At 48.2% G+C, this 25,343-nt stretch overlaps 1 protein-coding gene across 3 annotated transcripts; it reads left to right on the top strand.

Annotated features, from left to right (window-relative positions):
• The first annotated feature begins 1,932 nt into the window (after positions 1-1,932).
• On the top strand, positions 1,933-24,694 carry TMPRSS9 (transmembrane serine protease 9). 3 transcript variants are annotated; one of them, XM_053999646.1, is made up of 19 exons: positions 1,933-2,052; positions 9,756-9,907; positions 11,293-11,420; positions 11,826-11,893; positions 12,327-12,502; positions 13,636-13,677; positions 14,663-14,834; positions 15,051-15,325; positions 15,502-15,638; positions 16,845-17,160; positions 17,976-18,147; positions 19,559-19,830; positions 20,526-20,662; positions 21,155-21,512; positions 21,601-21,717; positions 22,360-22,531; positions 22,960-23,108; positions 23,647-23,783; positions 24,268-24,694. In XM_053999646.1, the coding sequence occupies exons 2-19, from the start codon at positions 9,784-9,786 to the stop codon at positions 24,427-24,429; spliced, it is 3,114 nt and encodes a 1,037-aa protein (XP_053855621.1). In that variant the 5' UTR covers positions 1,933-2,052; positions 9,756-9,783; the 3' UTR covers positions 24,430-24,694. The 3 variants fall into 3 exon arrangements, with proteins under 3 accessions (XP_053855621.1, XP_053855620.1, XP_053855622.1); XM_053999645.1 differs by having other exon boundaries at positions 22,843-23,108; XM_053999647.1 differs by lacking the exon at positions 22,960-23,108 and having other exon boundaries at positions 24,268-24,356.
• The last annotated feature ends 649 nt before the right edge of the window (positions 24,695-25,343 follow it).

Raw genomic sequence — 25,343 nt, 5'->3', positions numbered from 1 at the left:
ACAACTGTCATTAATAAGAAGTTTGTGAGTCACTCAATATTTCTGTGATATTTCCATAGGGGAAAAAAAGAAAGGGGGAAACTCTAGCAGAAGAAAGCCACATAACCATCAGTTTTGTCTATTTATTAAAATTAAAAGTGCAGAATTTAATTATATGAAAAAAAAATTCTCAAATGTCTCCTTACTGTGTTTTTTGCATCTAGAAATTTTCTTGACCATGGAAATAATTCCATATCTTATGCACAGCATTTTCCAGCATTCCAACATGAAATGTACCAAAACAGCTAAATATACTAAAGACATTTAAATCCTTCTAGTGTACCACAATGTTTTCCTGATTGTTCTATTAAATTTTGAGCATTATATTGCTTTAGTGCAGTGTTCATTTTATCTGCACACTGTGACCATTTGTGCAACAAACATAAGAGACAAGGGTGGTCCCAACTGCCCCTGTGGAGTTTGGTTGCCAGAGATCACATCCATAGTGTCTTGTCTTTGCACTTAACTTTGATGTGTTTGTTCCCAGCTCCTTCAGCAGGAGTGCAGAAACTGCTGCTCCTAATTTCTTACTTATTTAACCACTGATAGACTTTGTTGGTTTCTTCTTTTATTGCAGTCCTACTGCAGTCCTCCTCCCCTTACTACTTCTGGGCTTCGATTGTGCAGTTTTTCGTCTCCATGCACACAAAGATACGTGCAGATCCTCTTTATCTGATGAACTATTAGAAGGATGCCAATCCCTCACCCAGCTCTTTCATAGGGATGTACAATCTGTCTGAAAGGACAAGAACTGCTTGTGGTGTTCACAGGCTCATAGACAAACACGTTCAGATTCAGAGATTGCAGCTTTTTCTGGTTATTGGCTTGGTGCTAATAAGACCAAGGTTCTGGGTTTGATCCTCATATGGGCCATTCACTTAAGACCTGGAGTCGAATATTCTTCTGCGTCCCTTTCAGCACAGACCAGTCTGTAATTCTGTAACCAGCCAAGTCTTCATTATTGATGCTCCACAGGAAACCTAAAACAGATTTCAGTCATTGTTGCTCAGTCTGGAGAGATCTATGGGACAGCAGATGTTAGGAATGAAAGGATACACTCTAACCAAAATCAACTTTAGAGAAATCTTTATGATAATTTTATCATTTTAGGATACTATGTTATTTCATTGCTTTGCCATCAAACACATGAACTGCTCAAGTCTGCTGTTAATGTTGAAAATACTTAGGGACAGAATTGGCAATTGGATGAGAGATGACTGTGTCAAGCAGCAGGCCAAAACTCAGACTAAAGCAAAACAAGTTCTCAGTTTTTCATCTATTTTTTGTCTTTTCAAGATGGCAGAAGGGTCACTTGTGGGCTTAAATAAACTTCAGCACAAGGAACTCTGTCCAGTTTTGGCCTCTGCTGTGTATGTGTGTGATGTTGGATAATCTCTGCCCATTCCTATGCAGCAGTTAGGCTGTTCTAACACATAAATGATGATATATAGGATGATAAGGATGATAAATACAGTATGAACTGGAAGGGCTATGGATGTCTGACTGAGGAAATTAGTAGAGTTTTTTTGGGAATACAGCTCCCTTTATGGTTTCTGTGTGCGTGGGCCAGTGCTGGTTAAGAGATCATCCCCAGTGTGGAGGCTGCCGAGTTCTGGTGATGGGGGGAAAGTCAGTGCTGCAGGTATGAACCACCCCACTTCAGGCAGCTCTTTTCCTTTAGGTCCTGCTGCTGGAGAGGGTGGGAGCTGTACAGCGAACTGCAGGAATGTCTCGTGGCTGGGAGAGGCAGGAGCTGGGGCATCACTGGTCCCGTTCCCAACGCAGGCAGCTGGAGAGCGAGCGGAGCTGGGGGTGGAAATTGCTTAATTCCAAAGTTCAGTGAAAGCAACAAACCAGCTCTTCAGGCTGACCCGTTCCTGTCGCTCAGCCTGTCCCTTTAAGCTCCGCCGCGAATTCCCCCAGTGCCTCCCACCGCCCCCGCCGGCGCCCCGCAGGCCGGGGCGGGTGAACTGCCGGGGAAGGCACCTGGCGGCAACGGGAAAAGCAAAGCAGGTGAGTACCTGCTCCTTCTTAGGAGCCCTTTTTACTTCCTTCAAGGTGCCGGGCTTTCTTGGCTCGGATGGGAAGACAAAAACCTGCACCTTTCCCTACAGCTGCACCCACCCCTGGACGCTCCTCGCCCCGCGGTCCCACCGCCCAGCGCGATACCTCCTGCCTGGCTGGGGCTCAGGCAGCCCTCCTCTCCTCCTGCTCTTTTTTTCACCTCCTCCTCCTTCTGTTCTTCCTCATTGCTTCTCCATCAGGGTCAGACAGGTTTGCTGCCTGCACCCGCAGATTTTCAGTCAAGCTGGAGTTTGCTTCTCCACGCTGGATCTTCCCCCATGCTTGGGGAAATCCCTCGTGCTTTGCTGGCTCTGAGGAAACAGCCTGTTTCTGAATTTAATGCCTGTGGGGAAAACAGCTCAACTCACCTTTTACTGAAAGTGGAAAAAAAAGATTGAAAGATGAAAAAAACTTCTTCCTTTTAGTCGCTTATGGCTAAGTAGTTTTCCTTATGTAATGCTGGATTGCTTTTTAGTGCTTTTCGATTCCATGTAACTCTAACATGATTCAGTGACCTCTAGATCCTCTTCTCTGAAAGTACTGGTTAAGAGAAATATCTTAGTTACTTAAACACTTTGGAAAACAAATGCAGAGAATGGTCTATATTATTTGAAAGCTATAACAAATTAGGAAATATCCTAGAAAGAAAACTCAGGGTACTTCATGGGAAACAAAAAGTGCAATTTTGACCTAAATGCTGGAAAAAATCAATATTATCAGTGTAGGAAATATAAGCGTGAAACAGCCGTGGCAGCGAGCAGCTTCGACCTAGGCATGGGACAAACTCTTATAAACAACCTCTATGGGCTTATAATAGCACCATCATTTGAGCTTAAATAAATGTTTCTGTAGCCGGATGGTTCTTTTTTCCCCATGGTTGAAGGGAAGGCCTTGAGAGTCGCTGCTTCACATCCCCTTGTCTTACTGCCCTGCAAAGAGCTCCGGCACAGCCCCCGATCCTGCCTGATCCTGCTCGAGGGAGGTCCCTATAAGCGAGGTGTCCATGCGGGGACACCGCCCAGTGCGGGGCTTGAGCAGCCGCTCTGTGCCAGCGTCCTGCGGCCTCTGCCCGCGGATGCCGCCCCAGGCAGGAGGTCTGGCCAAAGCTGTGCATGGGCACACAGCTTCGGCGCTGGAGGTCAGCGTGTGGCACTGTCCCGTATCGATACACGGAGAGTTTCACTCTGCGGCCTCTAATTGACTCAGGTGCTGTGAGTGCACTGCTTGACTGATAGCGTTCATCACTTACTGGTTTCTCTGTGTGAATTCTTCCTTTGAGGGAGCATGCATTGCAGGTAACTGATTTCAGGGTAGCTTGGGGGTTTCATATCTATGAACATTAATGCCTACCTGACAATCAGTAATAACAGCTGAAGCTAGGTAAAAATGTATTTTACACATTTCTTCTTATGTATGTAAGCTGGTAAGAAAGAATAAAATGTGATTATTTGCAAAATGAAGACCTCTGCTTTAGCCCCTGTTCCTCCAAGAGCCTCTGGTCCCAGTATGTCCATCAGCTTCATTGGCACCAAGATTTCTCCCACACCCTCTGCACTGGGCCAGGCAGTGTTCAAGGGAGGTGAGTGAATGTCAGTGAAGGAAATGCCATGAGTTAAGCATGTGAGTTTTTCTTGGCCATTCATGAGCTGAAAAGTATCAAATTATGTAGTGCTCCTATTGTGGAAAGTAACAGACAAACATGGACTTCCTGGCTTACTGGATACTCCCTATGTGTATTCAGTATTTACTATCTGTACTGAGTTTGCAAGCCAGCACAATTGCGGGGGGGGGGGGGTAAGGGGGCAAGGCTGCCTTTATTTTATTGTGTAATCCATGGCTACAAGTTTAAGAAGTAATTGCAGGTACAAATCTGCCCAGTACTTTGTTACCAGAGAGAGAGCTCAGGACTGAGTGTCTCCAAGGTGGAAGTGATGTTAGAGCCTTTGTTACCCGTGATAATACGAGCACTGGGGAGCTCAGCTTGTCTGTCATGCCCCAGCTGAGACTGCTGGGCTGGCAGGCAGGGAGAGGATCTTCTTACTTGTAAATTGAGAGACATTTGTAGACCAAGAGGGACAATAAACAAGGCCAGCACAGTGTCATTTGGCTTTCTGGGAGCAGGACTACACCTGAACCAGATGCATCTCATGAGTGGTGCAGGTGAGCAGGGATACAGGATCCTCACTGCTCTGAGTGGCAGGGGCTTTCAGATTTGCTCACTTGCATGATCTGGGAGCTTGCAGTGTCAGGGCTTTTCATTCACCTTAATAATAAGAGGTGTCCTCAGCTCAATCTGCACTCTCTTAAGTGACAAGAGTTTCTTTCTGCTTGAAAGTAGGGTTTAGCCTTTTAAATGCAGCACACCTGCTTCTAAATGTTAACCTGCAGAGAGATGGAACATGGATATGCTCAATACCTCAATTACAGAAACTGGAGATGAGTTAAAGTAAAATGATTAGAGAAATGCCCTGTTGGCACCTACCAGTGCTGTGGTAGGTGAAGCTCATGTCACACAAAACAAAAGACCACGTGGCCAAGCCTGTGTCTGCTGGTCATGGGAAGGTTTGACTTTGATGCTGAGAGCTCTGTCCTCTTATCTGTTTGACCAGTTGCTGCTGTCTCTGCATAGGCTTTTTTTTTTCATGGCATAAGATCATCTCATCAGAAGGTTTAAGGGGAAATATATGGGCTCACCGGGAAGCAACAGTGTTGAGATAAATGCAAACACTCCCTTCTCTGGAGCCCCACTCAGAGAGTGAGCCATAAGGAGGAACTGGCACACAGTTTTTGGCTTCTCCAGACCAACGTGACCTCACACTGCACCACCACCCAATAGATACCACTGGTTATAAATCCACTCCCCCACTAAAGTATTCTACCGTTCTCAGTACCTGCTGACACAAGTTCTGAGCTTCATTTCAATACAACGAAATTCCCAGCTGTAAGGATAAAATCACTAGGCTTGACCCATTTTAACAGAGATATTTGAGGCTGGCTGTTCCCACCACCTTGCTCTGCCAGCAGACCTGTTTGCACACCCACATCTCTTATCTCCTGTGGTCATGCTTCTCATTTCACTTACAGCAAATGAGTGTCTTCTCTCCTGCTCAGGCTCAGGGTTTGGTGTCATATATATGTCACCAAAGGTTTATTGTTTTGGCAGCTGTGATTTTTGGATGGTGAACCTACTAAGTGAGGCATATTGGAGTCTGCTTTCTGATTTTGGGGTACCTCCTTCTGGAGAAATATCCTGCTTCTGCTGTATTCCCCCTCTGAAGTGCCACAAGTCTTATCTTGGTGATAAAATCAATAGTCCTGTGGCCTTTGGCCACAGACTCATTACTTGCTGAGGCTGCAGGCAGATCTGCTGCTGAGTTTGTGGTCTGCCTTGAGTAAGTGGCTTGTTTTTCATACCTGTGCCATCATTTTGAAAGGCTCTGTCTGGGTGAGGGTTTACAGGTCACAATGAGACAGTTTTACAACCCCTGTGTCTGAAAGCTCAGTAGACACCATATTGCTGTGTTAAAAGCCACACTACCCCATTATGGGATGAAGCAAATATTCCATTAACATTTGGTTATTCAAATGGTTGCAGCATATTGGCTGCCCTTTATCAACACAGTGTGGGAGAAACCAACCATGCTAGAATACAGAAATGCAGCACAAAGACCCCAGAGTAGCCCAGAGTCACCATCAGGGGGTTGTGTGGGGATGGGGGAGTGGTTTTCTTGCATCGTCCCTTGAGGGACATCAGGGTTTCCTTGCATCTGTTATGTCTAAGTGAAGCTGACTTTTGAAAACATGAGTACCACTATTTCTTTCCTGTCTTTCTTTCCTCTGGCCAACAGTTCAGAGCAGGGCACCTCAGCTTGTGTCCCCATGGTCAAGGGCTGCTGGTAGGGGCTGGCAGACTGGGAATGGGAGAAGCTGGAGAAGAGCAGGAGGAAGCCTGGGGCAGTGCAGTGCAAGACAGGAGTGTAAACACGCCTGATGGGAGAGAGACTGGAGAAGGCTGGGAAGGCAGAAGAAAATGTCTCAGGAGGTGAAAACATGAAGGCGAAGACATGCTGAGGTGAAGGAAGAGATGTACCAAGCAGTGGAAGAAAGAAGGTCAGGGTGTGTGGAGGTGAATGAAGAAAACCATTCACCAGCACAGTACTGGGAGGTCACCACTGTGCTTTAGACTCAGGAGCTGTGGCATTTTGCAGGAAGACAGTTTGTACCTGAAAACAGGAACCAGCACCATTTGTGCTGGAGACTGGGCCAGTCCTGCAGGTGTGTGTGGGATCCCCTGAGCTGGAGGGACACCTGGCACAGGGAGGCTGGGACTGTGGCCAGCGCACGAGCAAACAACCACAGGGCCTCTCCTGGGGCCCTGCCCTGTCCCTCTGCTGCTCCTGCAGGTGATATTCCCCCAGCCTGACCATGCGTGTTCTCACACACACTGTGCATGCACAGAGACACACGAGAGCTCACACACACATGAGTTCACACACACTCACACACATGTTCACACTTACACACACACACCAACACACATGTTCACACTCACACTCACATGTTCACACTCACACACACACTAACACATGTTCACACTCACACACACACACTAAACACATGTTCACACTCACACTCACATGTTCACACTCACACTCACACACTAACACACATGTTCACACTCACACTCACACACACACACACTCACAGGTTCACACACACACTGTTCACACTCACACTCACACACACACTCACATGTTCACACTCACACACATGTGCTACTTGTCCTCTTTGACGAGAAGAGTAGGTGTTGGTGACAGTTTAGCTAATTGGGTAAAGGAATATTTTTACGATATTGCTTTATATTTTACAATTTCCCTACTTGAACTAGCTAAGAAATAAAAGCCATCTTCCAAGGAAATCCTATGTAATGACTCAAGGCTGCCCTAGAGAAAAATTCAGACTTCTGTGGAGAAAACAAACCCTGGGCTGCTGAGCAGCAGCAGAACAGGGGTGGTAACCAACTCCCTGCACCGTGGCAGATCCTCAGGGACAACCAGAGATGGTGACAGTCTGCAGGACAGCTCTTGTTGACTCTGCTGCACATCAGACATGCCTTCTCTGCTAAAATGTAGCAGTGAAGAGACACCCCACTGGTGTGGGGACTTTCTTAGCCCTGCTGACAAGGGCATCATATTTTATAACCACTCAGAATTTATAAGCTGACAAAAAACCCATAAATGTCCTTTTACTTCTCAGTATTCCGATTCAAAACTCATGACAGTTAATACTCTCCCAATTTCTGCCCCACTAACGAAATCTACTTTTCACTCATCTCATTTTATGTCACAATATTTTTCACTGCATACAGCTTCTTGCCACAGATCTCCACTATGCATTTATAGATGATCCTTTTTATCTTTCAGGAAAAAAAAATTGCAATCTCTATTTTGCTACTGCAAAATGGGCTTTCCATTTACATGTCCTTTTAATTCTTTTTAAACTCACAGCACTGACACTAAAAGAAAATAAACTTTACTTATGCTAAAAGGGAGAGCAAAAACAAGTTTTGACTGTTTTGAGAAGTGGAAAGTTTCTCTAAATAGTCTATTTTCTAGTTAAAATGCCTCTGCAATCACTAATACAAACTTTTTTCTAGGGTTCCAAGTATTTTTATTGTAGTATGACTTTTACATGCAACTAAGATTGTATTATCAAAAAAACCCCAATAAGCCAGAGCCAGTTTTGTCTGCAATCTTTATTTTTTCCCTCAGATGTGTCTGTCCTACCTTTGAGGTCCACTGAAGTCCACTGTTGCACTAGTCAGCACACCTGAACTAGATTTCTGAGTGCCCACATTCATCACACTGCAAAAGGGACAGTGACTCCAAAACCTACCGAGAGAGGGAAGGAGAGATTCCTCATCTGTATGTATTCAGTGTATTCAGGCCACAAGGACCACTGGAAAAAAAGGTTCCCTACTTGTCTCCCCTTAGCCAGAGCTGAATTGTCAAACAGAGATTCTGTTAGCAGAACCTGGCGGCCACAGTGCTGATCTGTGCCAGGCTCAGTTACAGCTGAAAAAGAATATTTGGATGTCTGCTAGAAAAAAAGAGGCATCTTGGACAGACTCTCCCTTCCTCTCTCCTTTCTCTCTGTCTGCTGCCTCACAAAGAAGTGACCTTCTAAAATCTCTTATCTAGAAGCTTCGGTTTAAAGAGCTGCTGACGCCTCTTGGAAAACACTGAAAAGCTCTTCTGAAACAGGGAGCTGCTTCTCCCGGTGTCCCTTTCCTCCCCTCTTCCTTTCATTGCTGGATGCATTTACATTAGAAAAGGCTGTTCCTCTGCAGCTTCTCTGAAGTCACAGTCTGATTTACAGTGGAAGGGAATTGTTGCTGTGGCTGCCCGACCTCTCACAGCACAGAGAGGATAGGAAGTGACTACGCGAGATGTCCCTCAGCAGGACAGACTTTGGAACTGAAGAGGGAAGAGCTGTGTGGGTTTTGTACTCTTGACACTGTCGATACCGAGACAGAATAAGTTTGAGAGGTGATTGTGCCTTGCCTAGGCTTTTCTGGTGTCCCCTGTAAATCTGAGTTTCCCAGCAGTTAGAGGCTAAGTCCTCAAAAAACTCACTCTGCAGCTGAGAGCTCTGGACCCTTGGCCAAGAGGGATGGACTTCTGTGGATTTCCACTCTGACCACACAAATTGTGTGAGACTACTTCAACCTGCCAGTTTGAACAGCAGCATTATGCGTCTTCTTCATGCCTATGAGGGAGAAATATTAATACAGTAATTTAATACATTTTAAGACCACAGGAAATCAGTGTCCCTCCTTGTCTCATCAGGCTTGTTGCAGATACTAACCTGTCTGAATGATGTTATAACTATGTATGTTACAGGCTGTTTTCATTCCTAGTGATACCCAATTGTTGATGATGTGCAAATAAAGGCCAGATATAGTCTGGCTTGTACTAGCAAGACTGCAGAGGGAAAAAAAACCCCAAGAGAGATATTATTGCTATTTTTGGCATTTTTGAATTCACACTTGGAACACCATATCCCATCTGAGCATCTTCAGTGCATGAAAAACATTGACATACTGAAACCAGTCAAGCAAAGGAAAATGTGGAGGTAGAAAAGGTGACATGAAGGGGCTTTGCTTCTGGTGCAGGACCACTTGGGGCAAAATACTGGAAGCACCTGTGCTAATGCTGGCCACAGGGAAGGAGAATCTGCTCATCAGGGTAGCAGCAAAGCTGTAAGCAAAGGACATATTAATCGTGCCACATTACTAGGCATTGGGAGCTCTCAGCTAAATGCTGTAAAGTGGTGGTGGTGGGGGAATCGCCCACTGTGATTTTATAATTCCTCCAGAATTCCTGCAAAAAATGTGGAATAGCATTGGGCTATATGAAACCTCACCCTGGAATCTGCCTTATGAACAACTGCAGGGTGAGGTTTATTACTTAAAGACTTTTAATCCATATAACATGCACCTTGGGGATATAAGTAGTCTAATGCCTAGACTTCCACAGCCAGGTCGGAATGGTCCAGCAGGAGCAGACAATGATGCTTCTGGGGTAACCTTAAGTGGCATGACAGATTTCATCCCAGTCTTGTCATTTTCCTTCTCTTCTTTTTAATCACAGAACCCATCTGTAGAGCTGCTCAGAAAGCATGGACCAGATAAAGCCAGGGCAAGGCACCCAGAGGAGGAGACTGGGGGCCTGCTGCTGGAAGGTAACTGCTGCTGCTGCCGTGGCAGGCAGCGCAACAGCCCTCTGCCTGGGGATCCTGCTGGGTGAGTGTGCAGCCAGGTACATTCCTTCAGTTTATCAGCTCCAAAAGAGAAGTGGTCTGCACTGCTTATAGCAAAAATCCTCCTACTGAGGACAAAATGCAGACAGCTTTCTGCACAATGCACAAAAACTACAAGGGCTGTAGTCAGCTCATGTTCTCAATATGTGACTTTGGAGCACTTTATCTTCAGTGTCTCATGACACATGTGCTCTATTCCTTTCCTGCTTGACCAATCTGATGTCTTTCTATCACAACATGACCTGCCTAGTAGATGAGGGAAAGGGTCTGAATCTGGTCTACCTCAACTTCAGTAAAGCCTTTGACACCATTTCCCATAAACATTTTCTTGGAGAAACTGGCTGCTTATGGCTTGGATGGGTGTGCTCTTTAATGGGTAAAAACTAGCAGGACGACCAGGCCCAGAGAGTGGTAGTGAATGGAGTCACATCCAGCTGGAGACTGGTGACCAGTGGTATTCCTCAGGGCCACTTTGAAGCCAGCTCTGTGAAATACCTTTTTCAGTGGGGATCAAGGGCACCCTCAGTCAGTTCACAGACAACCCAAGCTGGGTGGGATGTTGATCTGCTGAAGCAATAGTGTGGCCATCAGGATCAGGCACAGGTTGCCCAGAGCAGTGGTGGAATCCCCATCCCTGCAATTTAAGCAATTTAAGAAACATGTAGATGTGGCATTAGGGGACAAGGGTTAATGGTGGCCTTGGCAGTGCTGGTGAAATGATTGGACTCAATGATCTCAGAGGTCTTTTCCAACCTAAACAATTCCATGATTCTATGATTCTGTCCTGTAATCTCTCTCAGTGACTTTGAATTTTTTTGCACTGTACCTTGCTGCTTCTGCCATTTCCTATCACGACCACTTGCAGCCACTGAGCACTGCCTGTTTTACTGTCCCACTCCAGAGCATGGCCACCATCTCCCTCCCTCTTCCACCTCCCTCCTGCTGCTTCTGCTGCCCTATGGCCAGATGCCACCTCAGGCCAGCACCCCCATGAGGACCCCAGCATGACATGACACATGCCACCTGTACAGTTACATTTTCTGAGGTGGCTTCAGTACCCAGCAGAAAGCTGTTTCTGCAAGGAAAGGGCCAGTCTCAGGTTGCCAGGCTATAACCATCTGTTCATGAATTTCCATCTCAGGCTTGACAAAAGTCCACTGTTTTCGAATTCAAACAAGTTCAGTACAAAATGCTGTTACTGCACATGCGCAGGGTACCCCCATCCCATTATGGGGCACCCCTGAGGCAGCTGGGATGCTCAGGGACAGTCAAGCTGCTGAAAACAGGGGGTTTGAAGGACATGACGATATTAATGTTGCAAAGCTGTGAGGAAAGCTGCCTCTGACAGACACCTTCCCTTTCTGGCAGCCTGCCGTTCTGTGGAAGAGGCCAGCTTTGAGCACACAGTGGAGCTGCAAGGAATCACGTTCAATAGCAGCTTACAGACTGAGAACTCAGACTACTACAGGGTGCTGACACCTGCTCTTGAGAGGCTGGTGAGTTGATCTGGGCCTTCTGGAAAAACGCTTGTGAAATACTCCAGTGGTAGCACCAGCAGAATCTCTATGCCAAGGGCAGGAGGAAAACTAGGAATTCTTAAACATCAGCAGGGTACACTGTGGGGCTGAACTGCACTTTGAGAGGCCCTGTCAGGGCCCTGAGAGACATTCACGGAGTGGGAAATGTGGCCTATTCCTTGCATAAAAAAAAGATGTACTACCTCATGCCCTAAAAGCCAGGGTGGGAAAAAGTTTACATATGAGCTGGACATGGGTGCTTCTGCTTACAGAGACAAGAGACCATGCATCAACAGCTCCACATTCCAGCAAAATCCCAGGCATCATCTATTCCCACCTCCTTGGGGTCCAGTAAGTGTGTGACCATCGCTCTTTGTTTTGCAGTTTCTGTCCAGTCTCCAAGACTCCCAGCTAAACTGGAGTTGCACTGGTTGCACCATCCTGGGCTACAGGTGAGTGTAGGCAGATCCTCTGCAGACCCTGCAGCTCATGTTTCAGAGCATTCTGACAAGCCTCACCATGAAAGTGAATTCACACCTGTGCTCTTGTTCAAAGCTAATACAAAGAGAAACTGGTTTTTGGTCAAGGCTGTATTTTCATCTGGGATTGCAACAATGTTCTGGATTTTTTAATTTCAAAATGCAGTTCAGAAAGGCAGAGGAAACCAATTTTGTTCAACCACAGCTTTGGGCCAAAGGGAAAAAAAATTCAAATGACCACTTCAACCCAGAGCCCATCTCCAGGGAAACCTTAAATTATTAAGAATCAAAATATTAAGAATAAGATTTGTTTCCTTTGAGTTCCCCGTAGACAGCTAGCACAGGAACCTGACCCTTGTACTGATCATGAAGCCAAGGTCCCCCTTAATTCTCTGTCTCCCAATAGGAATGGAAACTCCAGTGTGATCGTCCATTTCCGCCTCCTCTTCACCCCCCAGGATTCCCAACCCCTGAACTCTACCTTGGAGGAGGAAGCTTTCAGACATGGGCTGGCGGCTGCCCTGCACAAGCAGGGTTTCTCCCTGGCCGCCTACGGGACCATCTCCTCAGCTTCTCTCGCAGGTATGGCCCTCCTGCCACTGCGGCCAGGCAGAGCAGGGTGCCCTCTGCTGGGGTTTCTGCCACCCTGCTGCCACAGCTAAGCCACCGTTAGGTTCAGCCAAAGTGCTGCGGGGTTTTAGCTCTGGATATCCAGTCAAGGCTTTGTGCCCAGCAGCAGTGTTAGAAATTGGAGTGCTGGCAGGCACCCAGCAAACTGATAAAATGATCTGCCTGGCTCCCAGCTGCTCCAGCTTCACCAGACAGCAGCAGAAACCAGCCTAGATCTTGTCAGCTTAAGGGACATTTGTGGGGTCCCCAGATACCCCTCCAACACTATTGCTGTCCAGCTGCTCTGCACTGCAAGAGCAGGTTGAGGGACCCACAGCAACGACAGAACCTAAAGCATAAATTGCAACTGCTTTGGCTTTTCTTGCAGCACCTGGAAACAGTCTGAGGGACAGGGAATGAAGCTCCAGGAGGTTAATGGCTGGGTTATCTGTACCTACCTGTGCACAGCAGCCCTTAGGCAGACCTCAGAGCTGTAGCAATAACTACAGCTCAGGTTGCTATTTCTCTTAGTTGAATTACTCTCTGAAACCACCTGACAAGAAATTCTCCTTTCCTTCTGTGACTGTGGAGTTGCATGTGACCATAGGACTCCAGATCCAGCCAATTAACAAAAACCCATAAGCCTGGGAAACAAGAAGGTGTGGGCTCCTCTGCAGCTCCCTCTGCACCCTCTGCCAGAGTGGGCAGGATCCCTGAATCTTTGGGAGCCTTGTGCTGCCCAAATGGAAGGTGCTGAGAGTCCCCTTGGCTTTAGGCAAACAGCATTCCATAGGTTCAGCCCCAGTCTACTCCTGAGAGGCAGCTCACTGCCACAGCTTTTGGGAATTTCTCTCTGCACGTGGAGTCACTCCAAAGCCTGCAGGGCAGTAGGGTGCTGCTTCTCCCCTGCCTCGTGGCAGAGCAGGGGTCCCCAACAGGGACCTGGACCCTGCCTCACACTGGCCACGGGTGGGCAAAGAGATCACCAGGCAGGAAAGGAAGATGCAGCAGTGCCTGTGGCAGCCCCAGCCCAGGAACACAGCTCCAGGACCTGAGGCTGGGCTGCCCTGCCCTTGCTGATCCTGATTCCTTCCTCTTTGTCCCAGGTCCCAACAAAGTTTCTTCCCACAGACCTGGACTGAAATCAGGTAAGAGCCAGGCAGCAGGAATAATCACCTGCACTCTGCAACCTCCTTCTCTTCTTTCTCACCAGCAGCCTAGATACAGATACAGGCTTGGGCCCCATCTTGTTCATAGCCTGGTGGCCCAGGGGCCGGCAAGCTCAAAACAAGCTGCAGCTCTGCTCCCAGCGCAATCCTGCAGGGACTCTGGGGCAGCCAGGGAGCAGAAGGACAAGGATACAGTGGTGGTTGCCCCTGGGGAAGCCAGGGGAGGGTTGTTGTGTGGACTGCAGAAGACATGAGTGACTCAAGCCTCGCTGTCCCCAGGGAGCTGCCCTTGGGACACAGGCAATCACTTGCTCCAACATCCAGTATGTGAAAAGAAAGCCGTGAATGTGAGAGCCAAACAGGCTGTGCTGATGCCTCTGATGGAAGGGGCTGTGCTGAATCTCCCACAGCAGGTCTCCTGGACATAGAGGCCAGCCACAACCCACTGTTGGACACCTTGACAGACGGGACACCAGTGGCTTTCAGGCACTGAAGACAGCCAAGGATATGACATGACTTTTCAAGCCAATAGTAAATGGCTGCATTGGGATGAGGGACACTGTGCCCTGGAAACACCTTGGTCCCATCAACTGTGATGGGTCGTGACAAGGTCTACCTTCCTGGTGGGCTGGCACAATGGACAAGAGCCACATGTCCATGAGCTGCTGGAAGCTTATCACAAGGCAGTAGCTAAGCTCATCAAACTAGTCAGGATGCTGCTCTGCAGTTTCTTGCTCTAGAAAAGTTTCAGGGAGGATGCTGTGATGGCCCAGTGCTTTGCAGTGCTCTTCCCAAGCCTGCAGGTTAAAGGCTGTTCTGTGACATCCCAAGTACCACCCTGCTGCTTGAGCATATGCCAACAGCACACACAAAGCTGAAGCAGCTTTTCCCACTTGCCCCCAAGAGCATGTTGCTGGGGTGCAGTAGCAGGATCCTGATGCACTGACTTTCTCCTCCCTTTCAGACTGTGGGAGTCGCCCTGCCATGCAGACTGCCAGCAGGATAGTCGGAGGCTCAGAGGCATCCAGAGGGGAGTTCCCATGGCAAGTCAGCCTTCGAGAGAACAATGAGCACTTTTGTGGTGCTGCAATCCTCACAGAGAAGTGGCTGGTGTCTGCCGCTCACTGCTTTACTGAGTAAGTTTCAGTCACACCACTTTCCACCCTCCATCCCTGTTCCAAAAGCTGCTGTATCTGCTCAAGCTCCCATTGCACCTCTCTGCCCCACCACAGGGAGGATGAGGAGTTTCCATCACTCCCGGAGTGGATGGCAGGATGGGCAGTAGGCAGCTTGGGTTTGCAGGACAATGTTGTGGCTGCAGGCTCACGTGGACCCCACTGTCTCTCCTCTAGGTTTCAGGACCCAGCCATGTGGGCAGCTTACACAGGGACCACTTCCCTCAGAGGCTCTGATGGCAGTGCAGTGAAAATGGACATTTCACAGATCATCCCACACCCCTCTTACAATGCTGACACAGCTGACTATGATGTGGCTGTGCTGGAGCTGAAGAGACCTGTGACCTTCACTAAGTACATCCAGCCTGTGTGCCTGCCAGATGCTGGCCATCACTTCCCCACCAGCAAGAAGTGCCTTATCTCTGGCTGGGGCTACCTCAAGGAGGATTTCTGTAAGCAAAGCATGGCAGGCAGCAGAGGAGACATGGTGGGGTGTGAGTGGGGCAGAAGGCATCAGGGAAGGGAACTCGGACCTTGCTCTGGCCAGCTGAGGTGGGTTGTACCCTGAGCTGCTGATCCTGTGCAGGGCTTCCTGCACTGAGCTCACAATTGTCTCTTTCTCATTCAGTGGTGAAGCCTGAGTTCCTGCAGAAAGCAACAGTGGAGCTCTTAGACCAGAACCTATGTTCCAGTCTCTACAGCCATGTCCTCACAGACAGGATGATGTGTGCTGGCTACCTGGAGGGGAAAGTTGACTCCTGCCAGGTAAGCTTTGCCCAGAGAAGATGGCACACCTGCCCGCATAAGGCTTTTCCCTCCCAGTATGCACCAAGTGACACTTCAAGAAGCAGAACTGACACTATCGTCACTGTTTCCCATTGAGGTTTGAGGCCCTGCCTTGGACCCAAGCACGGATCTGTGACTGCAGAAGACACAAATGAGGATATGTTCTCTACTGCTTAGAGCAGGGCACTATTGTTTAAGGGGCTCTTTCAGCTAACTACTTTTCTCATCTTCCTGAGCTGTCATTAGTTCTGGACCTACCAATATTCCACACAGGTCTTCAGATAAAAATCCAGATGGGCAAAGGGCAGCAGTGGAAACTAAAACATACACAACAGTTTTTGGTGAACAACAGAGTGGTTTTTTAGTTAGCCTTTATCCATCCTGGAACTGCAAGTGGTCAGCTGGAAGCAGACCTGCCTTTGATAGTATGGAGAGAGGAGAACTGTGATGCTGGAGGAGGACTGTGATTTCCAGGTCTGTCTCTGTGGTTTGGCAGGAACATTCAAACCAAAAGAAACCAGCTAAACAAATCTGCACTTTTCTGGTGGTAGTGCTTCGTATTTCTGCACCAAATACAGCACAAACACCAGAGAAGAGGCCACGAATTGAAGATTCAAGGTTGGGTGATGACCGTGACCCATCTGGTTATTGATTACTGATCTAGAGCAATCTCATCCCCAGAAGGCATTACCAGCTTCACAGACACCACATGTCTATCATGATAGTCACAGGGCCCCACAAGAACCAAGAACTGACCAGGGAACCATAGGCCAAATCAAGAAAACCTGATGCAAACATTAATGTGGTCTCCCTGGGTTGTGTATCAGGCAATGAACACTCATCATCTGGCTGTGTACAGGCTTCTAGGATTAACCTTTATGAGGTTTAACAAATTATTAAAGCAGTAGAAATGCTTAATCCTAGATTTTACAGATTGTGTCCTTTGTTCTTCTGGCATATAAAGGGCACAAGGCTTCTGTGTAATAGCAGGACAGCGTGCCCACATGGAGAAACACCCAAAGGCCAGCACAAAGGTGCTCCACTCATCACTAGGCTGGAGCAAATATGAAGTGAGTTAGGATACACAGGGACAGAGAGACCCCAGCTGTTAGAGGGATGCTGAGGGTGGCCAGAGCAAGCTCAGTGCATCCCCAAGGAGAGCTCATCATCTGTTTTCTCTTGCAGGGTGACTCTGGTGGGCCTCTGGTTTGCCAAGAACCATCTGGCAGGTTTTTTCTGGCGGGAATTGTGAGTTGGGGTATTGGATGTGCTGAAGCCAGGCGGCCTGGGGTTTACACACGTGTTACCAAACTCAGAGACTGGATCTTGGATGCTATTTCAGCCTTCCCTACCTCCATAGCCCGTACTGTTCCTCCAATGCACTTCAGGACTAGCAGTAACATGATCAGTGCTGAAGAGGTCAACACCACCACCAGAGCAACTCCGACCACCTTAGCAGCCCCAGCTGGCAGCAGGCCAGTGCCTGCAGCAGGACCACAAGGTATGAGCACCCACAGCGGGTGCACCTTGGCAGGCAGACTGGCAGGTACTGGTCTAAACATCAGGTTCATTCCTCTGCTGACCTAAGCTGACCTTTTGTAGGGTGAGCCACACAACTTTGCCGAAGTGCTAAGGCACAAATGACACTATATGGCTGCCCTGGCTCAGTCCAGAGCAACCTGGCAAAGTCACTCAGTACCTCTGCAGTTCCATGCGCTCCTTTGCTTTTGTGACTGTGTAATCTTGCTGTGTAACTGGTCTGCTCTGGCAGGCCCAGAACAGGTCACTAAAGCACAGCAGCATCTGACAGTATTTAACCTGTTGATCACTTACTTTTGTTGGCCATCTAAGGAGCTCCCAGCAGTTCAGCACTGATGGCTGCCCCTTCACAGCAGCCATGCTTCCTGAAGGGAAGGAGGGCAAGTGTCTGCAGGATGACCTTTCCACTCCAAGGAGCGCTCCCAGCAGCTTTGCAAGGAGATGCAAATGAAGGGTATTTTTCTAAGTCTAGAATAAACTTTTTATCTGGAATGGCAAGGCTAAGAGGCATGGAGCTACTGATTACTCTGCCTTCGAGAAAGGCCCAGGATTCACGACTTGCCAAGAGCAAGATGCAGAACAGCAGTTTGTGTGAAAGTCCGGCTGTATATGGCCACCATCAGGCACTGCCACTATCAGCCATCAGGGCGTGGGTAGATGTCTTACACTCAGGCCTAGCCTGTCCCTGCTAAGGCTTACTGGTTAGAGAGAGCAAAGTCTTTCCTTGCTTGTCTTCTGCTAGGAATACTCACAAGTCATGCTTTGACTTTTGTTCAGAGTGTGGAGGACGACCGGGGTTCTCTAAACCCAGTAGGATTGTGGGAGGAACAGATGCTTCCAGAGGAGAGATCCCTTGGCAAGTCAGCCTGAAAGAAGACTCCAGACATTTTTGTGGAGCCACCATCATTGGGGACCGCTGGCTGCTGTCAGCAGCTCACTGCTTCAATGAGTAAGAGCCCATCCCTGTCCCTGCTCCAGCTCACCTGCCCACTGGCAGAGCTGTGCAACCAAATCCAGTGTGGCACTGGAGTCAAGAAATGGAAATCAAGAACACATGTTGGACATTAATTTTTGCTATAACCAGACATTCATAGCAAAAATAAGTTTGTGGGGAGGTTGGAATGAGGCAGAGAAAGGTTAAAACAGCCTGATCAGGGAGAAAGAGGAGTGGAAGAAAGAGGAGTGGAAGAAAGTGCCACAAGAGAGTTTCTTTAATAAACTTAACCTTAAGAAATTGTCTGTAATATGTGAAATAGAGACACATGGTCAGTTGGTAAAGGGAAAATGCTCAGTTCAATCCTGCAATAACCTGCAATAACCCAAGCCTAGGTTTATAGGTAGCCTAAAGTAGTGAGTAGCAAGAAGATAATGCTTGTCCAGAATAGATTCGTGAAAGCAGAAAAGGTGGCTTACTAACTCTGAAGGATTTTAAGACAACCTCATGCATTAAACAGCTGGGTAATAAAGGAGCAAGTGAAATGCAAGGTAGGCAAGTGTGAAATGAGGTACACTGCAAAACCAGCAGTGCTGTCTGTGAATGAGGATGTCTCCATCAGCTGTTGCAATTAAAAACAAGAGGTCAGAAACATGTGGATATTGCCCTGACAGCAGTGGTCCTGTGGCAGGGGCAGTGAATGAGCACAGGAATGCAGTAAAAAACAAGGGAGATGAGCGGGATGTTGCTGGTAATGCACAGCACACCAATTGCTCCAACATCACAGGGAGGGCAAGAGTAACACTGTGTGAATGTGTACACAAGGCTCAGGGGTGAGCAGGGTGTGGAGCAGCATCATAACAAGCACAACAAAATAGATCAGACTAGACATGGGAAAAAAAAAAAAACAACTAATGGGAAGGCAGTGTTTGATGGGACTGTACAATAATGAAGGGTACAAAGTGTTTAGGGAATGTCTTCTGACTGTATTTTTAAGATCAGATCACCAAAAGTAGGTGGAAAACAATCAAAAGAAAGCAGTTTTTAAAACAAATGTCATTAAGCTGAATATTAAAAATTCACCAGGGGTAAAAAAATAAAGAATAAAACACAACTTTAGGAAAATCCAAATAAAACAAAAAAAATCCAGCAAGACCTACTGAATACAGAGACACCACCTGTGTGCTAGAACACTCCTGAAATCACAAATTTCTGGAGGTGAAGAGACGATTATTATTATTATATGTTTATTTGATCTTCAGGTAATATCCAACAGGTGCCACTGCTGGAAACAGTTCTTTGGGCCTGACTTAGCAGGACTGCTCTGCTGCATGCTGATCATGTAAAGCTGTCTGTAATTTCAATATCAGAATTCATGCCAGGGATAAGTGTGTGAGTATGCACATTTAGGTTTATGTATTTGCAGGACAATGCCAGAAGAGATTGAAGCCTATGTGGGAACAACATCAATAAATGGAACAGACGAGAATGCAGTGAAAGTCAATGTAACAAGAGTGATCCCACATCCCCTCTTCAACCCCATGATTCTGGACTTTGATATTGCAGTACTTGAACTGGCAAGACCTCTTGTCTTCAACAAATACATACAGCCTGTGTGCCTCCCACTTGCCATGCAGAAGTTTCCTGTTGGCAAGAAATGCCTCATTTCTGGATGGGGTGACCTCCAGGAAGGGAATGGTAAGCAGTAATGCATTACCTGCTGATTTGCCTTAGAGCAGTGATACCCTGAGCAGCAAAGCCTGTGTCACTGTGACCCACAGTCCTGGGAATGTACAGAACAGGGGTCAGTAACAGGGACAGTCAGGAACTGACAGAAACACAAGAATAAGCAAGAATAAAGGCACACAGAGCACTACCTTAAGCCACAGTTACCTAGGAATCACCAGCAAAGAAGAAAATGGAGAGAGCAGCTTGGTGGGAACCAGAAGAAACCTGCTGGACTGCCCTCAGTAGCTCTACCGTGCTAAGCAAGGGCCAGGTGCTTGCCTCAGAGCCTGCTGCAGCTCTGGCAGGATGGTATGTCAGCCACAGCAGCCACTCTCAGTCACAGAGATGAGATAAGCAAAGATCCCACTATAGTGAGAAGGCCTGAGAGTGGCACATGTGATACCAAAGAAATCCAGCTGACAAGAAGCCCACAAACTCTCAGGAGCATGGGACACAAACTGTGTGCAGAATCCTTAGCACAGACACGAAACTGCACCCTGGGGGGAGCCACAAGCTTCAGAGCTGCAGAGAAACGCGTTATATAGGACTCAATTCCCATGTAGGATTAGAGCCTGTTTTCCAAAAATATGTGTTGAGTCAATCTAAAAGCCATTAGCTAGCTCCTTCTCTCTGCTGCAGTCACTAATTCTGTGGTTTTCATGCAGACACTAAGCCCGAGATCCTGCAGAAAGCATCTGTGGGCATCATAGAACAGAACACCTGCAACTTCCTCTACAACTTCTCCCTCACTGACCGAATGATCTGTGCTGGCTTCATGGAGGGGATGGTAGACTCATGCCAGGTAAAAGTGTGGGATTTCTCTACTCTGTAGATTGTTCTATAAAGCTGGGCTAACTCTGCCTTCAGCAGATCCTTGTGAAATATTTACTGAGCTGCTGTAATCTGGCTGTGTAATTCACATGTACTTGAGCACAAAAATCCCCAGCCCACTACTTTGGAGATTTAGACAAGTAAAAAAAGCTCCACCAAGTTGAGAATGACTTAAACCCAACATCCCACCACTCTGACAAATCCTGGATGAAGTAGGTCTCCTCCTGTGGCAGTGAGTCAGTGGCAGTTGGTGGCAGCTGTGGAAAGGTGCTGACAGGAGCCAGGTTGAGCCACTGACCCTAACTTCAATTTCTCCACACTCATGCCCTGCATACACACTGCATGACAGCAGACAGGCCCACAAGGCTGAAGAAAGAAGAGTTGGGGGTAGTTAAGTCCTTCTGGTGTGTCTGAGGGGCAGACCTGATTGGACTGAGCAGCCATTGCCTTGCTTCTTCTGCAGGGAGATTCAGGTGGGCCCTTGGCCTGTGAGGTGACCCCGGGAGTGTTTTATCTTGCTGGCATCGTGAGCTGGGGATTTGGTTGTGCCCAGGCTATGAGACCTGGTGTGTATTCCAGAATTACCAAACTCACAGACTGGATCCTGGACACCATCTCCCAGTTGCCCAGTGGTGGCACAAGCATCCCTCCCAGTTCAGCCATTCCTAGAACTTCCACCACAGCCATTTTTATCTGGCCCAGCACAGTGGCTGCAGGTCCAGCCAGCAGAACCACCCTGGGAACAAAGCTGACTACTACCATGAGTGAAACCTCCACAGCTCTGAGAACGACTGAGACTGCCAAGTCTACCCAAACCCCAGGTAAAACTGATAACTGATGCATTGACGTGTTAGCAGGAGGCCTCCAGCATAAAGGGTACTGAGCAGGTCATGGGTTATTGCCTTCCAGTGGTGCCTTGTACCAGCCTCACTTTCAAGTGCTCCAGCAAGGTGTGTATTGGAAAAGAAAATCCTGAATGTGATGGTGTTGTGGACTGCAGCAACGGCTTCGATGAGCACAACTGTGGTGAGTTCTCCTCTGTAGCCTGTGGCTGCTGCCAGCTATGCTCTACATGACCCGGACTCCACAGTGGTACCCACCGTATTCACACTGGCTGTCTTGGGCCCACACACTGGGGGCCTAGGTCAGCCCACTGTGGTCCAGATCGTACTTGCTCTGCCAGACCCTAAACCAAGATAAAGCTGGATGAGCTGGATCCAAATTTACTGCCAGAAAGTACAGCCTCTTCTACTCTGCTACAGACATTAGAACCTATTTCCCAGCACACAGGCCTTTTGGCCAGTCAGTCTGGTAGCACAAGGTGGCAAGACAGCTCTGCACAACAGGGCAGCCCAGAAAGTGTCTTGGCATCCCTGGGACTGCACTTCGGGCTGCACATTTTTTGCCATTTGATAGCTGAGCCAGTCCATCCAAACACCCACTCCTTGCATACCACATCTCTGGAAGGTGTGATCTGTGATAACAAGTCTGCAAAATATACCCTGTCTGTCAAGCCTTGCCTCAGCTGGATGAACTAATTAATCAGATCCTACTGTCCTGTACATGCTCCCCCAGAAGACTGTCACACAGCACAGGTTAGGGAAGGCAGGAAGCCATTCCTTTCATTTATAGTTACTTAAAACCATGGTGCTTCTTCCTGTGTTCCAGACTGTGGCTCAACAACCGCTCTGGCCTTTAGCAAGATTGTGGGTGGCAGCAGTGCGGCTCGAGGAGAATGGCCCTGGCAAGTCAGTCTCTGGCTTCGGCGGAAGGAGCACAAGTGTGGGGCTGTCCTCATTGCTGATCGGTGGCTGCTCTCTGCAGCTCATTGCTTTGACATGTAAGTCTGAGATAAGCTAGTTAAGTCAGCTGGTTCTTGCCTCAGTCCCATCAGCCAACCTGCCCTTCCCGTCCCTTGTGGTCCAGCACCTGGCTGGCATGCTGTGCCCCACAGGAAGCACACACCCCCTATCAGAGAAATGCCCCTATAGGTAAGTGTGGAAAGGAATGGGTGGAACAAAGCCTGAGTACACCCACTGTTCTGGAGACAGGGGTCCTGACCTCCCAAGGTGTGGCCAACCCTGCAAGTGGAGGTATGGCCCTCCTTGTGAGGCTATGCTCCTAACAGCCAGGTTTGCTGTCTTTCTGCAGTTACAGTGACCCCAAAATGTGGGTGGCCTTTCTAGGAACACCCTTCCTGAGTGGCATCGATGGCAAAATGGAGAAAATATTTCGTATCTACAAACACCCTTTTTACAACATCTACAGCCTAGACTATGATGTGGCACTACTGGAACTGAACACACCTGTCACGTTCAGCAGCACCATCAGACCTATATGTCTCCCAGACAATTCTCACATCTTCCATGAAGGGGCCAGATGCTTCATCACAGGCTGGGGCTCCACAAAGGAAGGAGGTACTGGCTAAGAGGGCCCTCCCACAACCATGATGGCCAAGCTCAATGCTTGGCCACCTACACTGCAACACTGCAACCCCAAACATCTAAGTTCCCACACCACTATCCCAAGCACTCCCATCCTAGGCCATATGCTTCAGAGGATACCAAGCTGGGCAAGGCCTGGTGTCACCATCATCTCCTCCCCAGCTACCATGCACACTACTCCTCCATTTTATCACACCTCTTCCCTCCTGAAGCTTTCCCAAGCTTTCTACATGCCAGCCACTGTGCTCTCCACCCCCACAGCAGCTGCTCCAGCTGTGCTCCTGCAGTACAAGGACCAACCCAGTATCATTTGTGTCTGGTCAGCCAAGCTGCCTGACAAACGATATACCCAAGGGACCTTCCAGAGTTTGCTCTGCTGAACCAGGTGACTCACTTTCCCAGAACAGGTCTCTCCCTCAGGCAAGCAAGTAAGGCTGCAGAGACCCCACTTCACATGCTGCTGTTTCTCATGTGCTCTTTACCCAGCTAACAGCAATACTTGTCTCCTCAGGTCTCATGTCAAAGCACCTGCAAAAAGCAGCAGTGAACATGATCGGAGACCAGGCCTGCAAAAAGTTCTACCCTGTCCAGATCAGCAGCAGGATGCTGTGTGCTGGTTTCCCACAGGGCACCGTCGACAGCTGCTCAGTGAGTGCAAGAGCAGCAAATGCTGTGGCTGGGACAGAGCAAACTCATGACAAATCTGTAGACTATATTCTCTCAGGAGGGCCTTGCCCTGCCTCCCCTAGCTCAGATGTCTGTCCATTCATCAACTGGCTGCTGCTTTTATCCACGTCCATCCTGCATACACCTCGTGCTGTGCATGCCCCACCAACCTGTGACAGGTCAGGGAAATACACAGAGAGGTAATGCTAAGCAAGAGACCACATGGAGCCTGTTCCATGACCCTACTGTACCTCTGAACACATTCTTCTATGTTCCAGAACCCCAGGTTCAGATTGTTCATGCAGGTACATCACTGAGCAGTCCTCCAGCTTGGAATGGGGCTCCTGGGGAAGTGGGGAATAGGAGAGCAAATGCCCATACCCCAGAGAGAAAGAAGACTTCTTTCACAGCTGGGGGAGCTGCACTGCTTGTGGTTTGATACTGGATCCTTTTCCTCTCTCTGCAGGGTGATGCAGGTGGGCCCCTGGCATGTAAAGAACCTTCAGGGAAGTGGTTTCTAGCAGGAATCACAAGCTGGGGCTATGGCTGTGCCAGACCATACTTCCCTGGTGTCTACACCAAAGTCACAGCTGTCCAAGGCTGGATTGTGCAGAACCTCAAGCTCTGAAACTGCATTTCACCACTCAGGGAAGGCGATGAAGCTGAGGAATAACTGCCAGAGGATGCACTAACCCCGCAGCTACTGTACATATTTCTGATGTTGCAAAGGGGTGAAGACTGCCTTGCAGGTATTGAGCAAATGCCAGTGTTGTGTGACCTGCTGGTTGTTACACCAAGGCATTTGATAACTGCTTTGCATAGAAGGGTACAAATTCTAAACCTTTTCTATAAATAAATGAAGCCTGTCCCATCTTAAGACCTGGCCAAACACACTGCGCATTTAAACGTGACCTTCCTAGTTGGATGGGTGCTGGAAACATCTGCCAAAGATTCATGGAGTTTGGCTGACCTCTGCCTATGAGCTGTCATCCCAGCAACAGACTTGTGACCTTTGCCCCAGCCCAAAGTTATGCCCTTGCAGAAGCTTCAGACCTCACTGATTTGATGGAGCTGTTGTGCTGTGCAGTGGCTTTTGGCAAGGGTGTGATGCTGTTTCCAATTAGTGTGTGGTACTGGAGAGCTCAGTGATGACCTCCTGGCTCACCATTTGATCCTAAGAGAATGCAGGACTAGAACACTTGGGAGTTCAGACTGCACAAACGCTGACCTGCACTAGAGTATGAGGAGGGGCTTTTCACACACCCCCCCGCACCTCCTTCTGCATTAGGTAACAGGTGATTAAACTGGCAAAGATTAAGGAATGGCCACACAGACCACTGTCTGTCTAAGCTAGGTGGGAAAAATTTAAATTGCTGAGATAGCAATGCAAAGTACACTTGTCAGGTCCTACCAGCCAGGATAAGACACATAGACAAATTTGTTCACAAGCAAAGAACTGCAGCAGAGTTCATGTGCCGAGTCTTGGGCAAAGCAGACTTAGACACATCCCCATCGATTCAGCCACCAAAACTGAACAGCTGC

This window comes from Vidua macroura, chromosome 26, assembly GCF_024509145.1.
Source record: "Vidua macroura isolate BioBank_ID:100142 chromosome 26, ASM2450914v1, whole genome shotgun sequence".
Lineage (NCBI taxonomy): Eukaryota > Metazoa > Chordata > Aves > Passeriformes > Viduidae > Vidua > Vidua macroura.
Note: the sequence above shows the minus strand (reverse complement) of the source record. Positions and strands in the feature narration are given on the sequence as shown.

Coding starts and splice junctions, on each gene's coding strand:
- TMPRSS9 (XM_053999645.1), top strand. CDS start 9,784: ATGGACCAGATAAAGCCAGGGCAAGGCACCCAGAGGAGGAGACTGGGG. Junction 17,161..17,975: donor GCCTGCAGCAGGACCACAAG/GTATGAGCACCC, acceptor ACTTTTGTTCAG/AGTGTGGAGGACGACCGGGG. Junction 21,718..22,359: donor CTTCGATGAGCACAACTGTG/GTGAGTTCTCCT, acceptor CCTGTGTTCCAG/ACTGTGGCTCAACAACCGCT.